Source organism: Mus pahari, chromosome 23 (genome assembly GCF_900095145.1).
Source record: "Mus pahari chromosome 23, PAHARI_EIJ_v1.1, whole genome shotgun sequence".
Taxonomy (NCBI): Eukaryota; Metazoa; Chordata; class Mammalia; order Rodentia; family Muridae; genus Mus; species Mus pahari.
This window is the reverse complement of record NC_034612.1, coordinates 37,574,952-37,599,060: the sequence shown is the minus strand read 5'-3', so window position 1 is coordinate 37,599,060 and position 24,109 is coordinate 37,574,952. Positions and strand designations below refer to the sequence as shown.

Sequence of the window (24,109 nt, the reverse complement as noted above, 5' to 3'; positions counted from 1 at the left end):
AAAAAAAAAAAAAAAGAATTAGTCCCCAAAAGGCATAGTTTTTAAAACTCATCAGGGAATACAGAGTGCTGGGCATGGTGGCCCACTTCTAATCCCAGCACTGAAGAAGAGATAGCAGTCAGACTTCTGGTTCTGTACTAAGAAGCCAGCCAGGGAAAAATAGTGACTTCCAGAACAAACACCACTACATATTGCGACTCTCTCAAAGAATACACAAAAGAACCAGTGAAAAATGAACAAGCTTTACACACACACACACACACACACACACACACACGCGCACACACCAAATCCCTCAAATATAAAGATGTTTATATACTACTAAAGGAATGGAAACTACTGTTATTTGTGTGGCATATACATATTTGTACATGTTGTAGGCACCATAATCACATGTGGTGATCCAAAGTCAATGCCAGTACACTGACCTTTGTGTCTTCCTCTATCATTTACTCAATTTTATTTTTCAATTTAATTATTGAGGGTGGGAGTTGGGAGAGGGGACACACAGACACACAGATTGCACTTGTATGCAAGTACCTATGGGGGTCAAAAGAGTGCTGGAAGTTACAGGAGGTTGTGAGCCACCAGATGTGGGTTCTGGGAACTGAACTCAAGTCCTCTGAAAAAAGGAAACAAGTGCTCCTCACCATTAAGATATCTGACATCTTGACCTAATTTCTTGAGGCAGGGAATCAACTCACTAAGACTGGCTAAACAGCAAACCTCTGAGATCCTCTCTCTCTCTACCTCCTACACGTGTCTCTGTACTCTGCTTTCTGTGTGTTTGCTGAGGATCCAAACTCAGGGTCTTGAAGCTTGTGTTTAATCAGGGGCCGGCAAGCCAGCTCAGTGAGTAAAGGCATTTGCTGCCAACTATGATGCCTAGAGCTCTACTCTCCAGGACATTATGGGGTAACAAGGTCAGCTAGGTGACTGGCAGTTAAAGGGTCTGTAGCTGTGAAAGCCTGCCGACTAGAGCTGCATCCCTGGAAGTGATGGTAAAGACAGAGGAGTCACCGAGAGTCTCATGAGTAAATGCTAAGTTATTTTAAATTTCATCCTATGACAATTATAAAACTAGTCTCCTCGGGATGAGTGAGACAGCTTACTGGGTCAAAGTCCCCTTGAAAGCATGATAACCGGAGTCTGGTGTCCAGAGCCCATGTAGAGGTCCAGAATCCATCTCAGTGATACATATGTCCATATGCACACATGGAAGGGAGGGAGGGAAATCAAACATTTTAAAGTACTTTCTTCAATGGGAAAATTTTAAATAGATGTTTCCTCAGAAACAAACGCATCCAAGATCCCCAGAATGATCATCATATAAAACTGGGAAAAAATAATTTTAAAACTAGAAGTAAGACAAAAAAGTCAAATGCCCAATTCTGTATGATATCAAACTATGAGCCAAGCTAGCATATGTGAAAAGAAAAGCCAGAAATAAAACTAACATTTATAGAAAATATACTGGCTATTATTATGTATCTATACAACAGAAAGAGAGAATCAGAGAGATGCTGCCTCTTTACAGACATCAATTAGAATACTAATTGAGAAGAAATCTGACAACAATGTAAAATACCCAAACACAAAAACTATAAAAGTTTGTGTAGTTTTAAGCTGAATGTGCTAAAGCGATTTAGAAAAAGAAACGGAGAGACAGAATTCTCTTCCAAACAGCCAGTGCTGTAAAGAGAATTCTCTTCACTCCTTGGAAGCTTCAACAACTTATGCCTATAGATGCCAGCCCTCCTCGTCATCACAGGAAAAGCTAGGGAGCTGTCCCTAACGCAGAACAACCTTCTGGTTTCTAAACTAAGACATTTAAAAGTAACACCATCAGAGACATACTGAGAACTCCTGATAAGCCAAGCTGCTTTAGAATATCATCCTTAATATATTCCTTCAGTGAATTTAGTGACAAAACCATATTGAGTCTAAGATACTTCCACACATCTAGGAAGTCATCAGACTACATTCGGCTCAGCATACAGATCTACTAATAGTTAAGATTAATCAATGTGATGCACAATCAACTAACTATAAGAGAAAAAGACACAGTGAGAGTCTAAAGGAATCAATGATGTGTCAAGGTGTGGTCCACCAGTACACTCTGACCCCAGCTATGTGTAATTTACAGACAAGGAGAAGCCTATGAAGATCTGGTGCCCAAGGTTTACCACAGACTGGTATCAAGGGTGATGGTCTAGCACCACAGAATTGTAAAGTCTGGAAAAAACAGACTATGTAGCAAACACCACTGCAGAAGAGCTTAGCAAAAAGTAACCAGTTGAAAAAGACTGGAAAGTTTTCAACATTGTACTCCTCAGATATTGGCTGCATAGCAACCTCCCACACAGGCCTTTAAGAAGTGCACTTTGGTCTGGCACACACCTTTAATCCCAGCACTTGGGACGCAGAGGCAGGCGGATTTCTGAGTTCGAAGCCAGCCTGGTCTACAAAGTGAGTTCCAGGACAGCCAGGGCTATACAGAGAAACCCTGTCTCGAAAAGCCAAAAAAGGGCTGGAGAGATGGCTCAGCGGTTAAGAGAACTGACTCTTCTTCCAAAGGTCCTGAGTTCAAATCCCAGCAACCACATGGTGGCTCACAACCATCCATAATAAGATCTGGCACCCTCTTCGGGTGCAGCTGAAGACAGCTACAGTGTGCTTACATATAGTAATAAATAAATAAATAAATAAATAAATCTTTAAAAAAAAAAAAAAAAAGTGCACTTTGAGCCTGACTTCTGCACACATACCACAAACTGTCTCCAGGATTGCTATCATCTGAGGAACATCACTCTGCTCTCCAATGCTTGTAACAGAAAAACAAAGATCAATGTTCTGGTCTTCCTGTCTGAATACATTTCTCAGGAAACAGGGACAAGAAAAAGGTTTTGTGTATTTGTTTGTTTTTCCAGTCAGGTTTTTCCCTGTGTACCCCTGGCTGTCCTGGAACTTGTAGACCATGCTGATCTCAAACTCACAGAGACACCCCACCTACTACCACTTATTTCTGTCTCCTGAATGCTGGTATTAAAGGAATGTGCCACCACCACCACCAGGCTAGAAAAAGTTTTTAAAAAGAAAAATCCCAATAATGAGGTGGGAATACAGTGTGTAGCAGTCTTCACTAGCACAGCATCACAAGGGCCTGAGTTTGAGACAGAGTACCACCCATCCCCTACCCCCCACTCAGGTTAGAGACATAGGTGCTGACTAAAAGGTAGCCCTTGGATTAGATAGAGATGGTGGTTAGGAGCACCTGCTGACCTTCCAAGATGCCCTCACTGGGTGTGGCTCGCAACTACATGTTACTTCACCTCCAAAGGATGACTCAATGTTCTCTCTTCTGGCCTCTCAGGTAATGTGCATGCATACATATACACATAATTCATTCACACAGACATATATAAAGATATAGACACATATAGATAACAATATTTTTTAAAATATTTAAAAGTAAAGGATAAGACTAGAATAAAATATGCAAGATCCTGAACCCAGACTCACATCAGAAATGGGGGAAGGAGAGTTTTAAAAGTAATAATGACTCAAATAAAACTGTCTTTTGCTGCCTAACAATTTAAGTCAATGCAATGTCAAACAACACAGTTATATGAAATTGAAAACACGAAAACGTTGTTGGAAGACTTTAACTTACAGACTTCCTATCACTTTGTTCTGCAATGGGTTCATAACGAATGCAAGGATGGCCTTGTCCTCGCCTTGCAGCATAGGCCGGGCTTGAACTGACATCAGCCCTCACACCTCTTCAGGCACATTTTATGCTTATTCTTTGCATTGCCTTGATAATATCTGTTTTAATCTAGTAATTAATATCAGAATAAACTTAAATTTTTCTAAATTTAGAAATCCTTGGTGTCAATAGACACCCCTTTATCAATTAATGCAAGATTACTGTTTATAGGCTATGAGAATCTAAATCATTAATTTAAAGAGAATACTTTTAAAATTCCAATTTTAAGCCAAAAGTAGGGGAAGATTCCCTATTCCTTACACACTCCTCAGTAGACTACTGAGCACAAATCAGGTTTTTACCATTAATAATGACAGAAATGAACTTGTGTGCTAATATATGCAGTGACCTACACTGTCCAACTTAACCTAAATTTAAGGACTTTAAACCTAAATTTAGGGACTTTGTAAAATAGTATGCCTAAAAGCAAAAGTTATAGGACAAAAAGGAAATACCATAAAACACATGTGCACTGTCGAATTTCACAGGATATCCCAAGAGACTGAAGCACAGCAGACCCATCTCAAACATTTACCTCTCTAAGGGCCTGGCCCTCTGTAGGAAGCGCCTTTGTTACATGGTTGGTCCTAAGGCTGATTATTAGGTGCTGGGAACCTAGTTTATGCTTCAGACAAGGATTCAGGAGGGTTTAAAATGAAAGGGTTTCTGGAGAATCGAAGCAATGTGGATACATCTGATCTTTTCCTAACCAAAATATATGAACTATACCCCCAAAGGATAGCATTAATTGATGAGCTACACTTTACTTTTAAAAAAAAAAAGAGGAGCTTAGGAACCGGGAATATAATAAATCTTAATTATGTTTGTGGTCATATTTGTGTCTATAAAACTAATTGTAATACTTCTTCAAGATCTGGCTATGGGATTTTTAAAGGGCTTACTAAACTTTAAATTATGATCGTTTTGGTATTTTATTTAAAGCTGCAAAAAGGGATGGGACAAATAATAAACATAAATGAAGAATTAAGTATCATAAAGTGCGTGGTCTAAAACTTTTCACTTTCAAGATGATTTTGTGTGTAAGGGTGTTTTGTCTGCATTTATGCTATGTGCTCGACATACATGCAGTGCTTGCTTGTTAACTTGTTAACTTGATTCCTTGCCACAGAGGTGCGAGGAATCAAACCCAGATCCTCTGCAAAAGTAGCCAGTGCTCCTAACTTCTGAACCATCATTCCAGTTCCATATAGGTGCTTAAACTGAGGATCTATTTACAAGGTAGACTATATAAACACATCACCCTATCACCAAATACTATCAATGGAACTCGTTAGAAAAGGCTAGAATATTAGACATTGTTCCACCTAATAAATTTTTTTGTTCAATCAAATTCAGTTTTGCAAGTAATTCTTAAAACTGATTTTAAGTATAGTGAGTGCCATGTTTCTAGTCATAATAATAACCATGCCGCAGCTAACACATCCAAAGCTAAACTGTATCTAAGTCCAAGTTTTCAAACTGCCATGTTAGATAACTTAAAACTTCTAGCTGCTAGTTTCAACAATAAAAGATATTGAAAAGAAATTTACCTATTTGCTAGGTTAAAAAAAAAAAAAACAACATGATTCTGATTTTTAAATCACATTAGCTTTCACATAACTAAAATGAATCTCAACCACAGTACATTTCAATCCTTCAAAATGTCAAACCAAAAATAAATAAATAAATAAGATGTACTGTGCCTAGAAAATTAAAAACAAGATTTTTCCTTCTGAAGCATTTTTAAACCCTCAGTACAAATGAAAAATCTATTCAGTTAAACATATAATTATTCTCATTTCCTTAAAAATTCCTGACACAAAATTTCAAGTTTTAAGGTAAAAAAATACCGTATTAATTTTTTTGACAATTTTGAAAATCACATTGAAACATCAGCCCTAGTCTGCAATACTTATTCACTGATCTAATAAAATATTTAATCATCAAATCGCATCCCACTTAACTCTACCAGTTTCAAGCCACGAGTGCATATCTTCCCTTTGCAAAAATTAAACATCCAAGTGCCAAAGATTTACTCAAGACAGCTTATAATCCGTGTGAAAAAAGGGTAATTAGGATTTTTGAACCGCAAATACCCTATGCTGACCGCTCAGGACATACAAATTCCAATTTCTTCATTTTACAAAATTATTCTATGAAGTTTTGTGATAAAATGAAAACAGAGTCAATAAGAATATTGATTAATTGCCAAAAATTGATTCCTTCACAAACCCTGTTTTCACAACAGCAACCCCTTGTCATTAGGGGAGTTAAAAGTTGCTGAACTCAACAATCCCTCCAGTTAAACAAACAGACCCCTCATAGAGCTGTCCAACGCTGCCCAAACTATCCATCCTTTAGTCGAATCAGTCTGTTTCATGAACTGTAGGATTTATCTTCAAGTCCAGTGCTGACTCAGAGGGTAGCTTGTTCCCTAGAGAAAACAACCAACAAAAATCAGAACAGCTACTGCTCATAGGCTCTTTCAACACCCAAGTGGAAAGGACATACTTATTGGGTCCAAATAAAAATTAAAAATTAAAAAACTAAAAAAAAATAAAAGAGAAAGAGACAGACAGAGATCACCTTCCTTTCAACTACAGAAGGGGTCAATAACCGAGGGCATCTATAGGCCATGGCAATTGCTTGAAGTGTTTACTCCAGTAGAGCAAGAATATTAAATAGCCAACAACGTTTATAAGGACATCTACCACACAGAACCACCTGGGTCTTGATGGTGAGGGCACTGTAAGTGGCATGTACTATACTACAGGCTAAGGCTTGTCCGGGTTATCTTTGAAAGGCTGCCTTAGAATATTATGGTAGAAAACACTAATCTCTCCATTCCGAAGCAGTGGGCACACCCAGAGTAGCTTTGCTTCAGGGGTGTTCCTTAAGCGCAAGGCTCTTCTGCAGTTTATTGCTCTCACTCAAGCTGTGAGAAGAGTTAACAGGCACTCTTCTTCAATTCTAACACTGTGACCTGCCTTCCTTGGTATGTCTAAAACAGAAAGGAGACACAGTCTCCATGCAAGTCTCCATGCAAAGCCCTTGAGCTTGAGAATATAGCTCCACAATGCAAGGCAGCCTTGCCATTCCAACAGTTAGTGGTGTTTATTACAAAAATATGCTACTATGAGTAAGGGAGTCACGGGGGCCGGGAGGGGGAGCAAAGCCAAAAATGTAATGAAACCCAACAGCTCAAACTAATTCCAAAACACTGACCAGAGAAAAATCATACAATTGACCAGCACAACTTTTCATATTATTATTGTGTGTGTGTGTTGGGGGAGGGGTGGGTTCCTACATTTATGTCTGTGTACCATGTGCATGCTTAGTACCCTCAGAGGACAGAAGAGGGTTACAGAATCCCTGGAACTGGAATTAGAAGCAGTTGTGAGCCACCACTTGAGTGGTGGGACTGGAACTCATGTACTTTGGGAAAGTAGCAATTGCTCTTAACTGCTGAGTCAATACAACTACAAGCCATAATTTTTCACCTTTAAAAACTTTATTAGTGTTAATAAGTAATCATGTATGTAAACATAATCAAAAGAACTGTCCTCATTTCCACGTCATAACCTCAGTGCCTTAGATCTCTAATTTGTAGCAGAAGATATATTGGTGACTGTATCCTGAAAGCTGTGCTCATTTAAACACAGGCACCTGGCATTTGAGCCAATTTCTTTTTCAGGATTTCACTGAGTCATCATTTTCCCTACTGGTGATGAGTATGGAGATGTCTAACAAGCCAAGAGACCTTGAGCCAATAAATGGTATGCGTTATGTAAGATCTCTGGGAAACGACTTGTCATTCCTGCATTCTGATTCAAATGAGGAAGCTCTCCAGGGAGGTGCCCTAACGGGGTATGGTAATGTTCTTCCTATCAGGGAAACAAGCCTTGTTTGCCAGTGGTTTTCAAATACTATTTAGTATTCACAGGCTTCTGTAAGAGCTTCTGGACTCTCTGCCAGTGCTCAATTTAAATTTTTGAGCTGTTTTCCCACTATTTACTACATCAGCAAAGCATAAATGCAGGCTACAATTAGTTTGCATTTGTATTTTAAAATATGACACCAATATAACTTGTGCTGAGCTGCAATGTTTTCATGCAGACCACAAATGCTTAAAGGCTTGCTTGTTCTTGTCAACATTGTACTTTACATACACATTGTTACAACTGTAAGGGAATACTCCTCTGCAGTAACCTTTATCTAAATGTACAAATACTCAGAATAAAAGCACACACAACTCATCCACATGTCAACATAGAAAGGGAGACTGAGGAGTCCAGAGCAAATGTTATCTCTCATCCACAATCTCAAGCTACTATTAAACAAAATAACCTTAGCCTTATCTTTCTAAGTATCTGTGGGAGTTAGTGTAATAAATTTGACCCTGTAAATGCCAATTCTGTCTAATTTCAAATCCTGAGGCTATATACAGACTTCATACGAGAGCACCGCTTGGAAACCCTTCTGAGCTCTAAGTGCAGTTTTGATTTACAAGGTCCCAAGAGGCAAAGATACAATGGAAGGCTTTGCTGCCATCTCCTGCTGCAGGTGCTCCAAGGTCCCTTAACTCTCTCCTACCAGTTCTCACAGTTCTGAAACTTTGGGGGTTTCATATACAATGTATCCAACTTTGAGGAATTAAAGGCAAAATTGTTAAAGATATAAAAGAAAGGTGATCATGTACTTTTTGCTTTCCATATCACATACCCTGTTTTAAATAACAGCTTGAAAGATGAATCAAAAGAAAAGCCATGGGCCATCAAAAAGAACTATCCATATGAACTAAATATTGGCTGGTTAAAATTTAGCTAATGAAATATTAGAAAAATATGAATGTACAGTATGAAAGTATAATTTGGTAGTGAAGGGAGGGAGGAAGGGAGGGAGGGAGGGAAGGAGGGAGGGGACAGACAGAAAAACAGGCAGCCTGGCTTTGCCTTGGGTATCCCTAAGAGCCTGGAACCCTTCATGACCAGCACTTAAGGGTAGTGGTGATTGCAAACGAGAGCCCTATCCCAAGCCTAGCCTACAGCTCAGGACCATGACTAAACCAGAATTTTCTTAATGTAAATCAGACTACAGAATTTGTTTGTTTTTTTGAAAGTTCACTGACTAGGTAAAACATTTAAATTCAGATTAAACAGGGAAAAAAAGTTCATAAATTCTCAACTATGAGGGTTCTTTTATTGTTTGTTTGGTTGGTTGGTTGGTTTTGAGACAGGTTTCTCTGTGTAGCTCTGGCTCCAACTCAGAGCACTGTCTACCTCTGTCTCCCAAGTGCTAGGTTTAAGGTCATGCACTACAATGCACAGCTCAACTGTGGATTAAATTGGTGTCAGTAGTGGTGGGATTAAAGCACACCTTTAATCCCAGCATTTGGAAAACAGGCAAATCTCTATGAGTTTGAGGCCAGCCTGGTCTACAGAGCAAATTCCAGACAGTAAGGGCCACACAGAGAAACTCTGTCTTGAACAGACAGACAGTCAGACCACCAAAAGAATAATCGAAACAAACTGTATCCATCCTCTGAAAGTCATCTCAATTATTTTCTTTCCATGAAATTTTATTACCTGCACATGTGGTTAAGTGTGGAGGTCAGAGGACAACTTAAACTTCCTGGGGGTCAATCTCAGGTCACCAGACCTGGCAGCAAGTTAGCCACGGAGGCATCTTGCCAGAGGCAGAACAATAAGCAAAGTCCCAAGCAGAGGGAGGTTTACTTGTTTGAATATACATTCTTAAAGAGCAGAGGACAAGCATATGATATAGACAAAAGGAGACTGTGTTAGAAAAGAAAGTGGTCTCCAGTGGCTACTTTCTGGACATGACTAGTGGATACTGGAAACTAGAGGCAGCATTGAAGCTTTTAGTTTCACGTCTCTGCCCTCTTCATAAAGCTCACACTGTACACTGTGGATGGAATTCACACAGCTTAGTGAGACAGCAACGTGATCCTGAATTTCTTCATCCTGTACAGCCTCACAGGCATGTTCATTCCCACTCTACATCTTTATGGATCCCATTGTTTGTTTCTTAAATTGAGAACTCTCACAGTTTCTCCTTGGCACATGTCACACCTGTGCTCTGGGGTCATTAGTGAGTATATTAGGGATCAGTTGAACTCACTTCAATATTCACACAGATCTCTTCTACATGACAAATGCACAGATAGTATATAAAAAGGGGACCTGATGTGACACAGCAAGATGTAGGGTTATTTCATTTTACCATTCAGAATTCAAAACTTGTCAACTAGCTCTGGAATTTATAACTTAACAGTTTTATACACACATTTGACTAACAGATCAGAAATTGGATATGCTGGGGACTGTTAAAATTTTACATAAATCTTAGTTTGAAAAATATTTAGTAAAAGATCCTATTACAAGGAAAAGTATATGTTCTGATAGTATAAAAAGATCCTCCCCAAAAGATTCCTCATTCAAATTTAAATAAAATGAATCATAAATAAAAACAAAAGTTTAAACAGTTCAGAGAAGGAAATGACAGATAGTATGATCAAATACAGAGCCAAAGCACAGGGGAATTCTGCAAAGACTCTACACCAAGGAACTGGATGTAACTATAGAAGGTATTCAGAGCCAAACCGAGTGCAGCAGAGAAGAGTGGCTAGGCGAAGTGAGGGACAATAAGCAAACAGACTGCAAAGGCTGCTGTAAGAGTGTAGCCTTTACTGTCCGAAACCCTTCCTATAACAGTCATGTTGAGATGATCAGAAAATAAAGAAGGTGCTAAGGTACTACATGAGAAATTAAATTCTTAAGATTAGAGTGGGTCCCAGTCAAGAATGTACTGGCTTTTGTTTATTTGTGTGGTTGTTGTTATAAACAGTGTTTTACTCACTACTACTAGAAGCTGGCCTGGAAATCACAAACCTACCCCAGCCTACTTGTGGGTGATCCTGGTGCTGTTTATATTTTGGTGTTAATTCTGCTCCCTCAAGCTGCTCCGGCGAGGAGTGGATCACACACTCAGGCGATTCCATGTGAACCTTCTCCCCATTTTAACTAGTCAAATAAAGGTGCCTGCAATTGGGCAGTGAAAGGGAAAGATGAGGCTGGAGGTTTTAGAGACTAGGGGAAGAGAGGAGAAGACAGGAAGTGGAGGTGGAAGGAAAATGGAACAAAACCACATGGCTCAGAGAAGCCACAGGAGCAAGAGATCTCATAACTGGGGAATAGAATAGCGTAGTGGTATCTGCTCAATCTAGGCATGCAGTTTATAAATATTGTAACTGAGTTGTGTGTTTTACATGGGTCTATTGGGATTAGAGATTTACTGCCACACCTTTCTGATGGCTGGGATTACAGCCTTGTACTACCATGCTCAGAAAGAAATGTATTGGGGATGGGGAGGCGGGGAGAGAAAACTTGAACTTGAGCGCCTTTTAATTGGACAAAAGGGGGAAATGTGGGTATGCTGCTCCTTCGTAAATTGTGCAAAGACTAGAGCCATGTTAATTTTCATAAGATTTCAATTAGGTCTTTATAGCACTAATAGTTCAAAGCAATAGTGCTTTCTTACTGAATACTAGTTTAAATTATTAAAGTGGAGCAGAAAGAATTCTTTACATATTGCATATAAAACAAACACTTCCCTCTTTTGGACGGGGACATGCTTCCCCACTAACTTTAGTATGTACAATTGTACAAAAAGATCAAGTCTAAACATCTGCTTAAAAGCTTGTACACAAACCTGCCCTCTGGTATATTATATTACTCATGAATTCAGAATCATTTTTAGTAGTTATATATGAGAAGCAAAAACCATTTGGGTTAATTTTAACATCCCCAAATTTTCAACATTTAAAATATTGGGGATGTGCTAATATTTATTTTAATAACATTTAGTTTAATATAACATCTAAGTTTTTGTTGACTACATCATTCTTCATGATACAAAGCAGTGTCCTCTGTGTACTGAGGGGAGACACATGCGTATGTAGATGGGCTGAGAGGTGTTTTCCTCAGTTGTTCACCACTGTGTATTTTGTGACAGGGTTCTCACTAAACTTGGAACTCACCAAATGGCTAGACAAACTGGACTGCAAGCCAGAGGCTCGTCCTGTCTCTGTCTCCCAGTGATGGACTTACAGGAGCATGTAAATCCTGCCCAGAGTTTAACGAGTGCTAGAAATCCAAACTCAGATACCAACTTTATCCACTGAGCCCAAACTCCAGCCCAAACACAAACAGTTTTATAATTCAAATGTGTTCTTTTCATAGAAACAAAGATAGAAACAGAAACATAGAAGAAGAAAAAAACAAAACCAAAAACAACTCAGGAGCTCTCACAACAGAAATATTAGGTAAATTTCAGAAAGAAAATGTGTGCTTGGAAAACCATGAAAAAAAGCCAGTATCACCTTTATTATGACCAGATAAAAAGTTAAAAACATAAAATCTGCAACACATACAATCACAGAATATTTCTCATTTATAAGAGAAAAAAAAAATCACAATCCCAAGAATGAAGGTATTATAGGAAACAATATACTTGAGAAAGATCCTCAAAACTTGTACTTTTTAGAAGAGATCAAAATGCATAACTTTTATCTAGAGAGATGGCCTTGCTGTTTAGTTAGCTAGCCTGGAACTGGTAATACTCCTGTGGTAGCCTTCCAGGAGCTGGGCTTATAAGCACGAATCACCAAATTCAGTGCAGAACCAACTGTTAAGTAACAAGTGGGGAGTGAGGATGTAACTCAGGGGTAAAGCACTTGCCTAGCAGAATGTAAGGTCCTAGGGTTCACTCCTTTAGGCAATAGAAACAAGCAGGCAGTGCAGGATAGTATACAGAGTACCTAACAGGACTGAAAATTAGAATTCCAGTACACAAGCAATAGCGGAGTAACATATTAAACAAGGACAGAAAACTCTAGCCATGAACAGTACTTTAATTCAAATTAAGATTTACTTCGACATTGTTAATTTAAGAAAAGGCCTTCAAGGAGTGTGTGGTATACCATGGGCGCACAAGTGGAGTTCAGGATAGTTGTGGATGGCTGTTTTCTCCTTCCATCAAGTCAGTCCCAGGTATCAAATTAAGGTTGTTGGGCACCAAGCCCCTTTACCTACTGAGCCATCTTGCTAGCCCTGAAATAACTTTTTACAAAATGTAAATAATTTTCTATTGTTAAGGCACATAAAAATCTTGATTCACAAGAGAACAATGCTGGATCCAAGACTTTTCAGGGTTTGTGGTATATGATTACATTCTTATTTTGAAACCCTTTAACAAACAAATGAGCGGCTATCAATTAATCAGTAAATCAAAAATTAAAAATTATGAAATGAGACCATAAAGATAATCTTTGTTGGGAGCTGAAGAGATGGCTCAGTACTTTAAGAGCACTGACTGCTCTTCCGGAGGCCCTAAGTTCAATTCCAGGCAACCACGTGGTGGCTTACAACCATCTGTAATGGGATCCGATGCCCCTCTCTGGTGTGTAGGCATACATGCAGGCAGAACACTGTAAACATAATAAACAAACAGATGCCAGGTGTGATGACACACACCTACAATGAATTCCAGCAATTGGGAGGAGGCAGCAAGACTACTGTATGCCTGAGCAATGCCAGCCTGAGGGACACATACCAAGATCCCTGGGCCTTGGGGGAGAGAAGGCAAGGGTGTCTTTCACAAGTGTGAGCAAATATAAACAAAAACTAGAAAATTTTCATATTAATCAGGTGTAGCTACTTACTAATCGTCATCATATCATATAAAAAGTGGTATTTCTGGGAGGCACAGGGAGGAGAATTTGAGGCCAGCCTGAACTACAAAGAAAGGCCCAGGAACGCCAGGGCTATACAGAGAAACTCTGTCTTAACAAACAAAGGAAATGAAATACCAAACAACTGCCCCCCCCCCGTGATATTTGTTTCTACACACTTTCTCAGAGCTTTGTTAACTTTCTTAAACCGTAAAAAACAAACTCACACAAACAAAAACCTTTCATAGGAGATATGGGAATGTGGCCAAAATAAGTACAATTTAATCTATGTCTGGTTTTCCTGTTAATAACTAGAGAACTTTTAAAGCTGGTTCATATAACCATACTTCCCTTTGGTTAAACTGCATCAATGACAGACAAGATACATGGACATTAGAAACATCCATGTATGAATTCATAAAATGATTATGAGACCTAAAGCTTCCTCTCATACTGACCAACGAAAATTCTATATTGTCCACTCACAACCATTTACTGGCCCAAGTTTTATCAGTTGTGTACTTTTCAGCAGTATATGGTGGAGACTTCCACCCATAGGATTACTTTCCTTCTGACATCACCATATCCTGATCTTCCCTTAGACCTAACTCAGCCCCGCCCTATAAACAGCAGAATTACTTCAACCCTCACCCTTACAATATTGTGTCTAAGACATAGAAATTAAACCCCTAAAATTCTGTGTAGCTCACCCACCTTGCTCACTGTCCTTTACGTATACCTTTCTTTCGTCTCTAATGTTTGAAGGAAACAGAAAAGTGACCTGGGTGTCCTCAAACTTGCCCTAAGACCTGAGATGACAGGCTTTTCTGTGGTCTTTTCACTGGTAGCATTTAGATCACTTCAAAGGAACACCAGAACAGAGTGGGGTGCTTGCTTCAGTAGAACAGCTAAAACTAGACTGTACAGCAAAGATGGGTATGCCTCACACATGTGTGAGAAACCAGCTTCACAAACACAGGCATGCTGTGTTTTCTCTCACAAGCAGAATCTAGATTTTAAAGTAGTAGAAAGTTTGTGACTTGGGGAAAAGGAAAGAAAAGGCAGGAGAAATAACAAACTTAACTATTACTTTGTGTACTAGTATATAAAAAAGATCAAGTGTTAGAATGAGCACATGAAAGGCTGGATACTACATTAATTTTTGGAAGCAAAAGAACCATTTTTTTTCCTTCTCAGTTCATTTAGAGGTAGCTGGGACAGTTACTGTGGTTGCTTTGATAGCTTTTTAGCAGCAAAAAAAGGAGACACAAGTGGGTTACAAAATTAAAATACAGGCCCCAAATACTTCAATAATACTTCAAAGTTTTCAACTGTAAATACTTTGCATCGAAAGAGACAGAAATGTAGCACGACTACTTGAGTAGTGCAGCATAGATCCTAACTGGAGAGAGGCCACAGGACAAAGTCCCAGCTCTCCCACTCCCACTCTTCCACTCACACAACTTCTGGCTGACTAGAGAAATGTTGAGAAGAGATTTGAACACCTGCCCTCAACTATTTATAACCAAGAAATGCACTTCTGTTCTATATAGTCTCCACATTGGGGGTGTGTTTCTGCAGCTTAACCCACACTACTGTGAAGCAAGACGACAGAGCAGTTACCTGAAGCATCATGTCCATCCTACTGATCCACATAGTCGTTTTAATAGCACGTGGGCATACTGCCCCACCCCAACAAGTGACCACTACTAGTTACTAGTTTCAGAACCAGTAGTCTAAACATGGAAAATTATTTATGAAATTGGGGGGCGGGGGCGCAGCATGTGCAGGGGACAATCTCATTTTAGTAATGTCAGTGTGTACAAGACTCATGACCAAATAACCTAGAACTCAGTGCTCAGCATAACCCTCCGCCCACAACAGAGGTGCTGTTAGGATTCTTCACTGCATGTTTATGTACAGTAGGAACAAGAAAGGGTGAAGTCTGTAGTCCTCCTTTCACTAAGACCTTTTACATGTGCCCTATCCTCTAAGACAACTATATGCACATCTAAAAGACAAAAGGAGTAACAAAAATAACTTTAATAATCAAACTAAGATTCAAATGATAACTGAGCAGAAAGAGCTACAACCATCCAGATGACTCCTGCAGAGTGAGGCCTGCCCCTTAACTACACAAGCAACCACAGCAGCAACTGCACTCTGTAGTCTTTCTCCATGGGGTACCTACAACAATAAGCTGAAAAGTGACAAGAAATGAGGGTGCCTGGAGCTGTAAACCTATTTGATTAGAAGCAGGGAGAAGGACTGACTTTTCTCTCTCCACACTCACACTCACCTAAGGCTCACGAATGATCTAGGCTTTTGTTAACATACGTTCTCTCTGCCTCTCAGTTCAGTCAGAACCAGCAGAGTGCACTAATGCAGCAGGCTCTTGCCAACACAGAACTCCCCCAATGTCCACCTATAAAACAAAGGTAAACTAGGTAGGATTTTTATTTCCACACAAGTATGGCAAGGAAGATCACAGGACATTAAAATCTCTTTCTAGTCTAATGGAAGAATCACCGTCCTGTTTTTGCTATTTCTCTTCATAGTCTTATTTCTATAATTTGATTTCTACACCTTAAATGTCACTGAACAATACCATTTCAGATTTTAAACTGTCTTCATACAGAAACAAAGTAGTACATGGAAAGCCAAAGGACTACTTTGGTAGAACTGTCCAGGTTTCAAATGTGTCAAGTCATATTCATTATCAACAATACAATCTTATCTAAAAACTACAGGAGTTTGCTATAGATGTAGGTCACTGAATCTACAATTACCATTGAAGGGAACCTCCCCCTTCCCATCCGGCCCCTCCCTTCAGCTCAGGGACAAGACAGCCAACAGAATGGAATGCACACTGGAAAACCACAACTGGACCTCTCAAGTCTAACAGGTAAATTAAGCAGGGCCCTCCCCAGCCAGTACCATCTTAACTACTAGTAGCTAATTAAGCCTTACCTGACATGACTCCAAGCCAGCTGCAGCAGCCACATCCCCCTCTGCGCCAAAAACGTCTTGCCTCAGTTTCCTGAAATTCCCAAGTAGGACAGGAATACAACCAGATAGCATCCCCAACCTGGGTATGGTCTAGAGTTTCACTGCTAGCAACCTTCCCCGGGAGACCAGTCTGTGTCTGCACCTGCACTCATGCAGCAGCCGCTTTGGGGACCAACTCAACATTAGAGGACAACAAAATGCTCCTCTGCTCAAAAACTGACGGCCCTGATCTTAACAGTAAAATAACTTAACTTTTTACATTTGTTTTTAAATAAAGTAATACTCAAACTAGAAACCTTAAAAGATTTGAAAGATTATGCTGAACATACCTGAAAAACAAAGTGGTTACAAAAAGGACACATGCAACTTTAAAATAATACTTAACAAGTACTTTAAAGCTGCTAATAGGAATGATCAGTACCTCACCACACAGACTTCTAATTCTGATGCTGTTAAATTTTCTTGAGATTCATTTCTTTGACTTATTTAACTATATAAATTAAACATTAACTCTTAAAAGTTCTTCAAAAATACTTACTGAATTATTAAAATTCACTGTATTCAAGAAATGTACACCAGCTAAGAAATTATTTCCCAACAAAAACAAAAATGGGTTTTTTTGAGTAAGCTTTATTAAGCATTGTAAATACTTAAATTTGTGGTAGATTAGAAATAAATAAATAACCTGGTCCTTTAATAGGGATCTGAAACTTGTAATATTCTTTGGAAATCAAGATTAGTATCTAAAATAATTATACTACTTTAATCAAGAATGATCTCTATTAATAGAAATATAAAAACAATTCAGAGAAATCAATTCAGACTAAAATTTCAAAATAAATTTGTGGTAGGATAACTTAAGAATTTCACAGAATCCATTTTAGAGTGGTCTTGAAAAGTAATTATAAGGAAACGTGTTTAAAGTTCTCTCCTGCTCACCATGATTATATTTAGAACTCATCAATCTATGACTTTGCAATATCATATTCTTAATGGACACAAGACAATTAAGGTCGTAACCTCTGAACCTTCATGCTCTAGCTCAGGGATTCTGAACTGTCAGATGCCTGCTGTTGGCCATTTCCAGCTGAACATATCCTAAGTTGGATATCCGCATATGAATACAGCAGATACAGCGGCAGACATAGCTGTGGGTTTCATTTTACTCACAGCATTCTCTCATCCTTACAATTTATAGAAGGTATTTTTTAACCTATACATTTTGTCAATTTAATTATTTTTCCTGGTTTACGCTCCATCTTACCTTTTAAAGAACAGCTCAGTTTTATGGACATATACATACATGAACTAATATAAAGAAAGTAATCAAAACTGTGTGGAAAGCCCTGTAAGAGCATCTGACAAAGGCTAAGGAACTAGGAGCAGGTGATGAGTGATAGCCCAGTACAGCACAGTTCAACACAACCAAGCATTTCTGTTTCCATTCCTCCGCTGACATGTGAGCTGAGCTGCCTCCGTGAACCACCAATGCTGTCCACAGCCTCTAAACAATGCAGGCAGAGATTTCACAACTTGTCAGAAATGGCCACTGTAGAGAAGCCCTGTGAAAACTGTGTCCATCTACTCAGATGCCTGGATCAGGCTGCAAAAGAAGCCAAATGTTCTACAATTTAGATGAATTAAATCTCTCCCCTTCCTTGGCTCTGACAGAAAACACAGACCTAATAGGCTACACAACTTTATTTATTTTAGTACAGAAGGGATCATCTGACCCAAACCCTTCAAAATCATTAAGGTTTGTAATGTTCACATTTAAAATTATGTCAGCATTAATGAGCAAGAATGATAAAGCAGTTCATGTCTCCTTCACTTCTCCTACACCAGAGTGACAACAGCAGTAGCAACAGTTCCACTCATCTGGCATCACTACCTCTAAGACTGTGCAATGAACAACTGGCACTTTCTCAGAACACTGATACCTATTTTCCTTAAAGTTCATGAGAATCGGGCAGAGTAAAGTACATGGCTTAGTGACAGAACCCTTGCCTAGTACTGATGAGGCCTTGGGTTTGAGTCCCACTCATGTAAAAACAAGCAAACAAAAAACCTAAAATAAAATTGGTAATAAATGAGTACCATTAATAATGGTTACCACAGAAATTATTCTTTTTCTTATATTAAGCATATAAAATTTGCCATACAGTATACTGACTGCTCAATCCAAAAGCCTGAAGGAATGGATGTTTGAAAATGCTCAAGTCACTCTTTTTCTTCTTTATACATTAATAGCCATCTTTTGAAACTCAAGAATTCTTTCATTAAGCAGAGCAAGGTGTTCAGTCCCTGAGTAGCATGTGCACGCACATGCCACGCACCACATGAGAATGAAGAACACTCTACCCAGAAATGTATGCTGTTTCTATGACTCTCATCACGTTTAAACATACTGTGGTTATGTCAATTTGTTAATAGTCAATTAAAGCATTCTAATTAATCCTTAGCTTACTAAGTCTATTATAAAATCAAAACACCATTAGGAAAAAGTGTGATTTTTTAAAAAGTCAGCAAGTAATTTTCATGCTTAAAATAAATTATTTTCATGGCACAAAAGCATTAAACTATCATTTTATAAACTTGGCACCTTCAAAACTTCCTAAAAATCAGTTCAGGAAAACCTTTGCTAACAGAACACTCTCTAGACCAGCTATATAAAAGTATTCTTATTCGACTGTGCTTGAAACGTCAATTCTGAGAAAGGTGTTAACTAATGATTTTTAATTTTTGGAAGGCTATCAACCTCTGATAATAAAACCTATGTCCAGAGGAAAATGTCTACTTACAGATAAAAACTATGAATAACTGCAGGGGTTCTGAAAGCCCAAGCTAATCCTCAGTCCTTAAATATGTAAACCACAACCCAGGGCACTTCAAATTGCAGCTCTTGCTCAGAAGTTCAATGTGCACACAATAACCAAGACATCAGATGTGTGGATTATAACTTAATGAACACTTTCCCGAGCCTAGGAATTTATTTGTGGAGAGAAAAAAAAAAAACAATAGAATTGAGGGGTTTTCAAATGATGCTCTGAAAGAAAAGCACCTCAGTTTTTCTTTTCTCATCTTGAGAATTAAATTATTAACAAGGTGACAGGAGAAGGAAAAGTATGAATAAATGTGCTTTGTCATCCCAGAACTTTGCAAAGTATCTAGCTTAGACAACTATCATTCAAACAAGCACTACTAACACAATGGCTGCTAAAGTCCAAGAATTTATTTGTTATGGTACCAAACAGCCCCAGAGAAAATGGTTATGTCATTAATAGGAAGAAGAGTGACTATTCTAACATAGGTATGCAAGACAGTAAGTTACAATTAACTTACCCTAGAGGTTCTGGTCCAATCTTTTGTAACTAATTGCAACTAGATGTGGGCTACAAAGTTTGAGCTTGACAACTGCTAACTGTGTTATTAAAGGAAGAAACAAACCATAATGCTTTAAATAAAGTAAGTGTGAGATTTTGTGGGGGGCTGTGGACTGAACACTGCTGCACCAGTGCTACTCAATATGGAACCTTGAAAACAGTGCCTCCAAGTTACTAGAAAGCTTCAATACCACGAAGTGGTTGGGGATCTTTTCTAAGCCAAATGCTTTTCAATTTTATATTCCTTGTAATATTCTCTCCTCCTTATTTAAAAAGGCCTTTGCAGGGAGCATGGTACTGCAAGCTGTAGCCCTAGTACATGTAAAGCCTGAATTCCTTACAAGGGCAACCCTCAAGTAGTCTCACCAACTATGTGCATACAATATTTATTTCTGATACAAGGCATTAACTAAGAAAATGTTTTATGACTGGCTCATTTCTGTTGATTCTTTATCAAAACATAATGGTTAATTTATGAAGCTACGCAGAAGCACAGAAACCTCTTTAAGAATTTCTAGATGAATGCCTGACTGATTACGTAGATATTGTGCTTTTGGAAGGGATGTGAACCCACCTCATGGGGAGGTTTATATGCACGTTTACATTACCAGACATTCAGTTCTGACACCACATTCCAGGGCAGAGAATGTTTGCTAAGTGAACTACAAAGACCCACAAGAGAAGCCATGGGAAGGAACCAAATGGAAGGAGCGGTGGCAAGGAAGTGGGCAAGTATAGAGAGACCAAGAAAGGAGAGGGCAGGGCTAGTAACCCCCCTGGCAACACAAGCTTGTTATTCCAGCTCTGAGTTACTCCAGCTCAGAGACTAAGACATATGCTCTTTGTTGCAAAGTGAATCATTCAAGTATACAATTTCAGTTCTAATAAAAACAAACAAACAAACAAACAAACAAAAAACCCACAATGCTTACAGATCTGATACCTGAAACTCACTAGAAAGTTACTCAACTTACCTGGTGCTAATCCAGCAGTAGCAGGACTTCCCATGGATGGGTGAGAGAAAACTTGAGAGAAGGCAGACATATTTGACTGGGACACGTTACTCAGCCTGGAGGTTGATCCTCCTTTAGGTATAAATTCGCTTGCAGTAGGATTTGGTGTCTATTTGAAAATCAAATATAGGAAGTTAACACACTTTTGGCCCCCAACAGACATCTGACCCTACTAGGTATAACTCTTCAGTAGTTTACTCACTAAAAACTTTCTCGGAGAGTTTAAGCCTTTCACTTTCAGTCTTGAGTATAATTAACTTTCTTAGTGGAAATCTGATAATCATATCTGAGGTAAAAAAATGTCTGTGTAAAGAATTTAAACCTCCATAAAGCGTAAAATGTGCATGCATCATTTCTACATCATCCTTATACATTTTTGAGAACTGGAGGTTGAGCCTACTTCAAAACTGAGCAACAACTTTCAACCGTCTGTCTTTAAACCACTTCCCAGGACAAGGGTCAAGGTGCCTTCTTTCTACATTAATCACTTCCTTTACTGTAAGAACAGACATTTCCCCAATATGATAGTATGCAAAGTTAACAAAACACCTAAGGCAAACATAAGAAGCAAGGGACAAGAAAAACAAAAAGTAAACTGTAGCGGCCCTGCTGTGTAGCATCACAGCGACTCCACAGCACTTAGCACAGAGATTCCATGGGCAATGCTTTCGCAGCGGCACTCCCATATAACTGCTTACATATTCACTTTCGGCTTTAAGGACTACTAAAAATTATGACACTATGTATTTAAGTTCATAAAGCCCGTTTCTGTCCACTTGGAATTCTCAGAAGTTAGAAAATAAAAAGATGAACTAATTATGATAAAGCCTACCACAACTTCCTTATTAGATATGAATGATCTAAGAGTTCAGAAAGGGAATAAGCCACAGGCTAAACAAATTAAAAACTTTAAAATAATGTTCCTGGTAACTAAACTTAACTTGCGCTAACCTTAAGTTCGCTTACTGTGAACATCCTGGAAGTACAGTGAAGTGCTTTGCATGTCATGTCTAAGACTTGAAATTCTGAAAGGAATAGCCACACCTAGTCCAAAATGTTTTCCAAAGAAAATTCCCTTTTTAATCATGTAAAAGTATTAAGGAAGGAAAAATCTCCAAATACTGAAGTTTCCAAAAAATAGTGGCATATTCATGAAGTGGATGGACCAAACTTCTAGAACAAAAGCAAGCCAATGAGAGTTGGTGGTACAGTGGCTCCAAGTCACAGGAGGCAAGCGACAAACCAGGAGGCACCAAGCATGGCAGCCCCAGTCTGCACCAGTCAACCCCAAATCTACTTTAAAGGAGGAGGGGCAAAAGAAAGCTACCTGACATCTTATTTAAGAGTCCAAAATGCACCAGACATAGTGATGCACTCGGGGGGCAGAGGCAGGTAAATCTTGAGTTTGAGGCTAGCCTGCTCTAAAGAGAGAATTACAGGACAGTCAAGGCTATACAAAGAAACCCCTTGTCTTGAAAAACCAAAAGTGGGAGGAAAAAAGTACAAAATGCCTAGGGAAAATGCCAACTTCAAGATACAAGTTTATTAGAGAGACAACAAAACTAGATAGGGAAAAATCATATACTTAGTATATTCCTAAAGAATAAAAATCGCCTTCTCCATTATGCTGTAATTATACCGACTGAAATAGACCACCAGATTTCCAACTTGAGTTTCTCCAATTTAAATCCATTTTTACTTCTTTCTAAAGTCTGTATTTTCTGTGTATGTTGGAAGAGGAAGGTGTTTGTGTTTGTACTTCTTATGAGAGTGAATGCTTCCAGTCAGTATCTGCTGTTTGACTATCAGTCAGACCTTAGTTTTAAAATGGCTTCTCACTGGACCTAGGATTTACTGACTAAATGGGCTGGCCAGTAAGCCTCAGGAATCCTATCATTCATTCTACAACCCTTACAACAACTGGGATTACAAAAGCCTGTCATTACCCCTGGTGATTATGTGGGAGCTGGGGATCCAAACTTAGGTACTCATGTTTACATAGCAAGTACTTCACCAGGAAAGCCATCCCCCAGCCCCATAAAAGCCTATTTTTAAGGGTCCCTATAAAAAAAAAATAGAGAAGGTTCACTGTGCTTACAACAATCATATTATCTATCAAAGGGCCCCAAACTCATTACAGTAGAAGTTATTAAAGTTAACACACTAAACTGAAACCATCAACCACCAAAACCAAAAGCCCACTCACTTTAAACAGTGAACAGGTCCTAAAACTTCACCTTTCCTGTTCCTCCTCTTAAGTAGGTGACTTGTGAGTTTGTTTAACTATAAGAACTTGAGTTCAGGGGCTGGTGAGTTGGCTCAGTGGGTAAGAGCACCGACTGTTCTTCCGAAGGTCCAGAGTTCAAATCCCAGCAACCACATGGTGGCTCACAACCATCTGTAACAAGATCTGATGTCCTCTTCTAGAGTGTCTGGAGACAACTACAGTGTACTTGCATATAATAAGTAAATAAATCTTTAAAAAAAGGCATGGATCAAAATGCTTGGCAGAGTTTATTTTAAAAAAAAAGTAATAACTTGAGCTCAGAAACAAATAAGCTGAAAAGAATATAGGAATAAGAACATAGGAGCTACTGACAGATCATGTTAGGCAGGACAGAAAAGTACTGCGTCCTTTATCCCTAACTTATACTATTCTCATTGCAAAGCTCAGGAAGTCAGTCACTATAATAAAAGGTTACATTCAGAATAGTGGAAATGTGGCACCTACACACAGAGAACTGCATAGCTTTAGTAAAGGAAAAATCAGGAAATCTGAAAGTAAATGGATGGAATTTCAAAGAACTATAACTGAGGTAACCCCAAATCAGAAAAGCAAAGGCCCCAAGTTCTTGCCCATATGTGGGTCCTAACATGGGATTTTTAGACATCAGTGTTTAACTTGGAAGCCAGGAAACTAGGAGGGGGTCACTGGGAGTATGAGGAGAGTAGAAAGATTTTAAAGGAGGGATAATAAAATATGGGTGATACGAAATGGAAAGAAAAACAGGGAGGAAGACGTGGGGAGAAGGATGAGAAGACAGAGGAGATGTGAAGGTGAGGTAGCAGTAACTAATACTAAATAGACTGGAAAGTTGGATGTGGAAACTTATTTTATAGGCTTTCAGGTTCTCTCTCTCTCTCTCTCTCTCTCTCTCTCTCTCTCTCTCTCTCTCTCTCTCTC

At 38.8% G+C, this 24,109-nt stretch overlaps 1 protein-coding gene across 6 annotated transcripts in view; it reads right to left on the bottom strand.

Annotated features, from left to right (window-relative positions):
* Pan3 (poly(A) specific ribonuclease subunit PAN3) overlaps positions 1 to 24,109 on the bottom strand; it is a 118,153-nt gene that overhangs the window by 40,605 nt on the left and 53,439 nt on the right. For 4 of the 6 annotated variants that reach the window (XM_021186648.2, XM_029533695.1, XM_021186647.2 and 1 more), the window contains one exon: positions 20,887 to 21,034. In XM_021186648.2, coding sequence (XP_021042307.1) covers positions 20,887 to 21,034 — 148 coding nt within the window. Of the gene's footprint in view, positions 1 to 6,085; positions 6,204 to 16,490; positions 16,561 to 20,886; positions 21,035 to 24,109 lie in introns of those variants that run through there. The other 2 variants (XM_029533696.1, XM_029533697.1) reach the window with 2 other exon arrangements.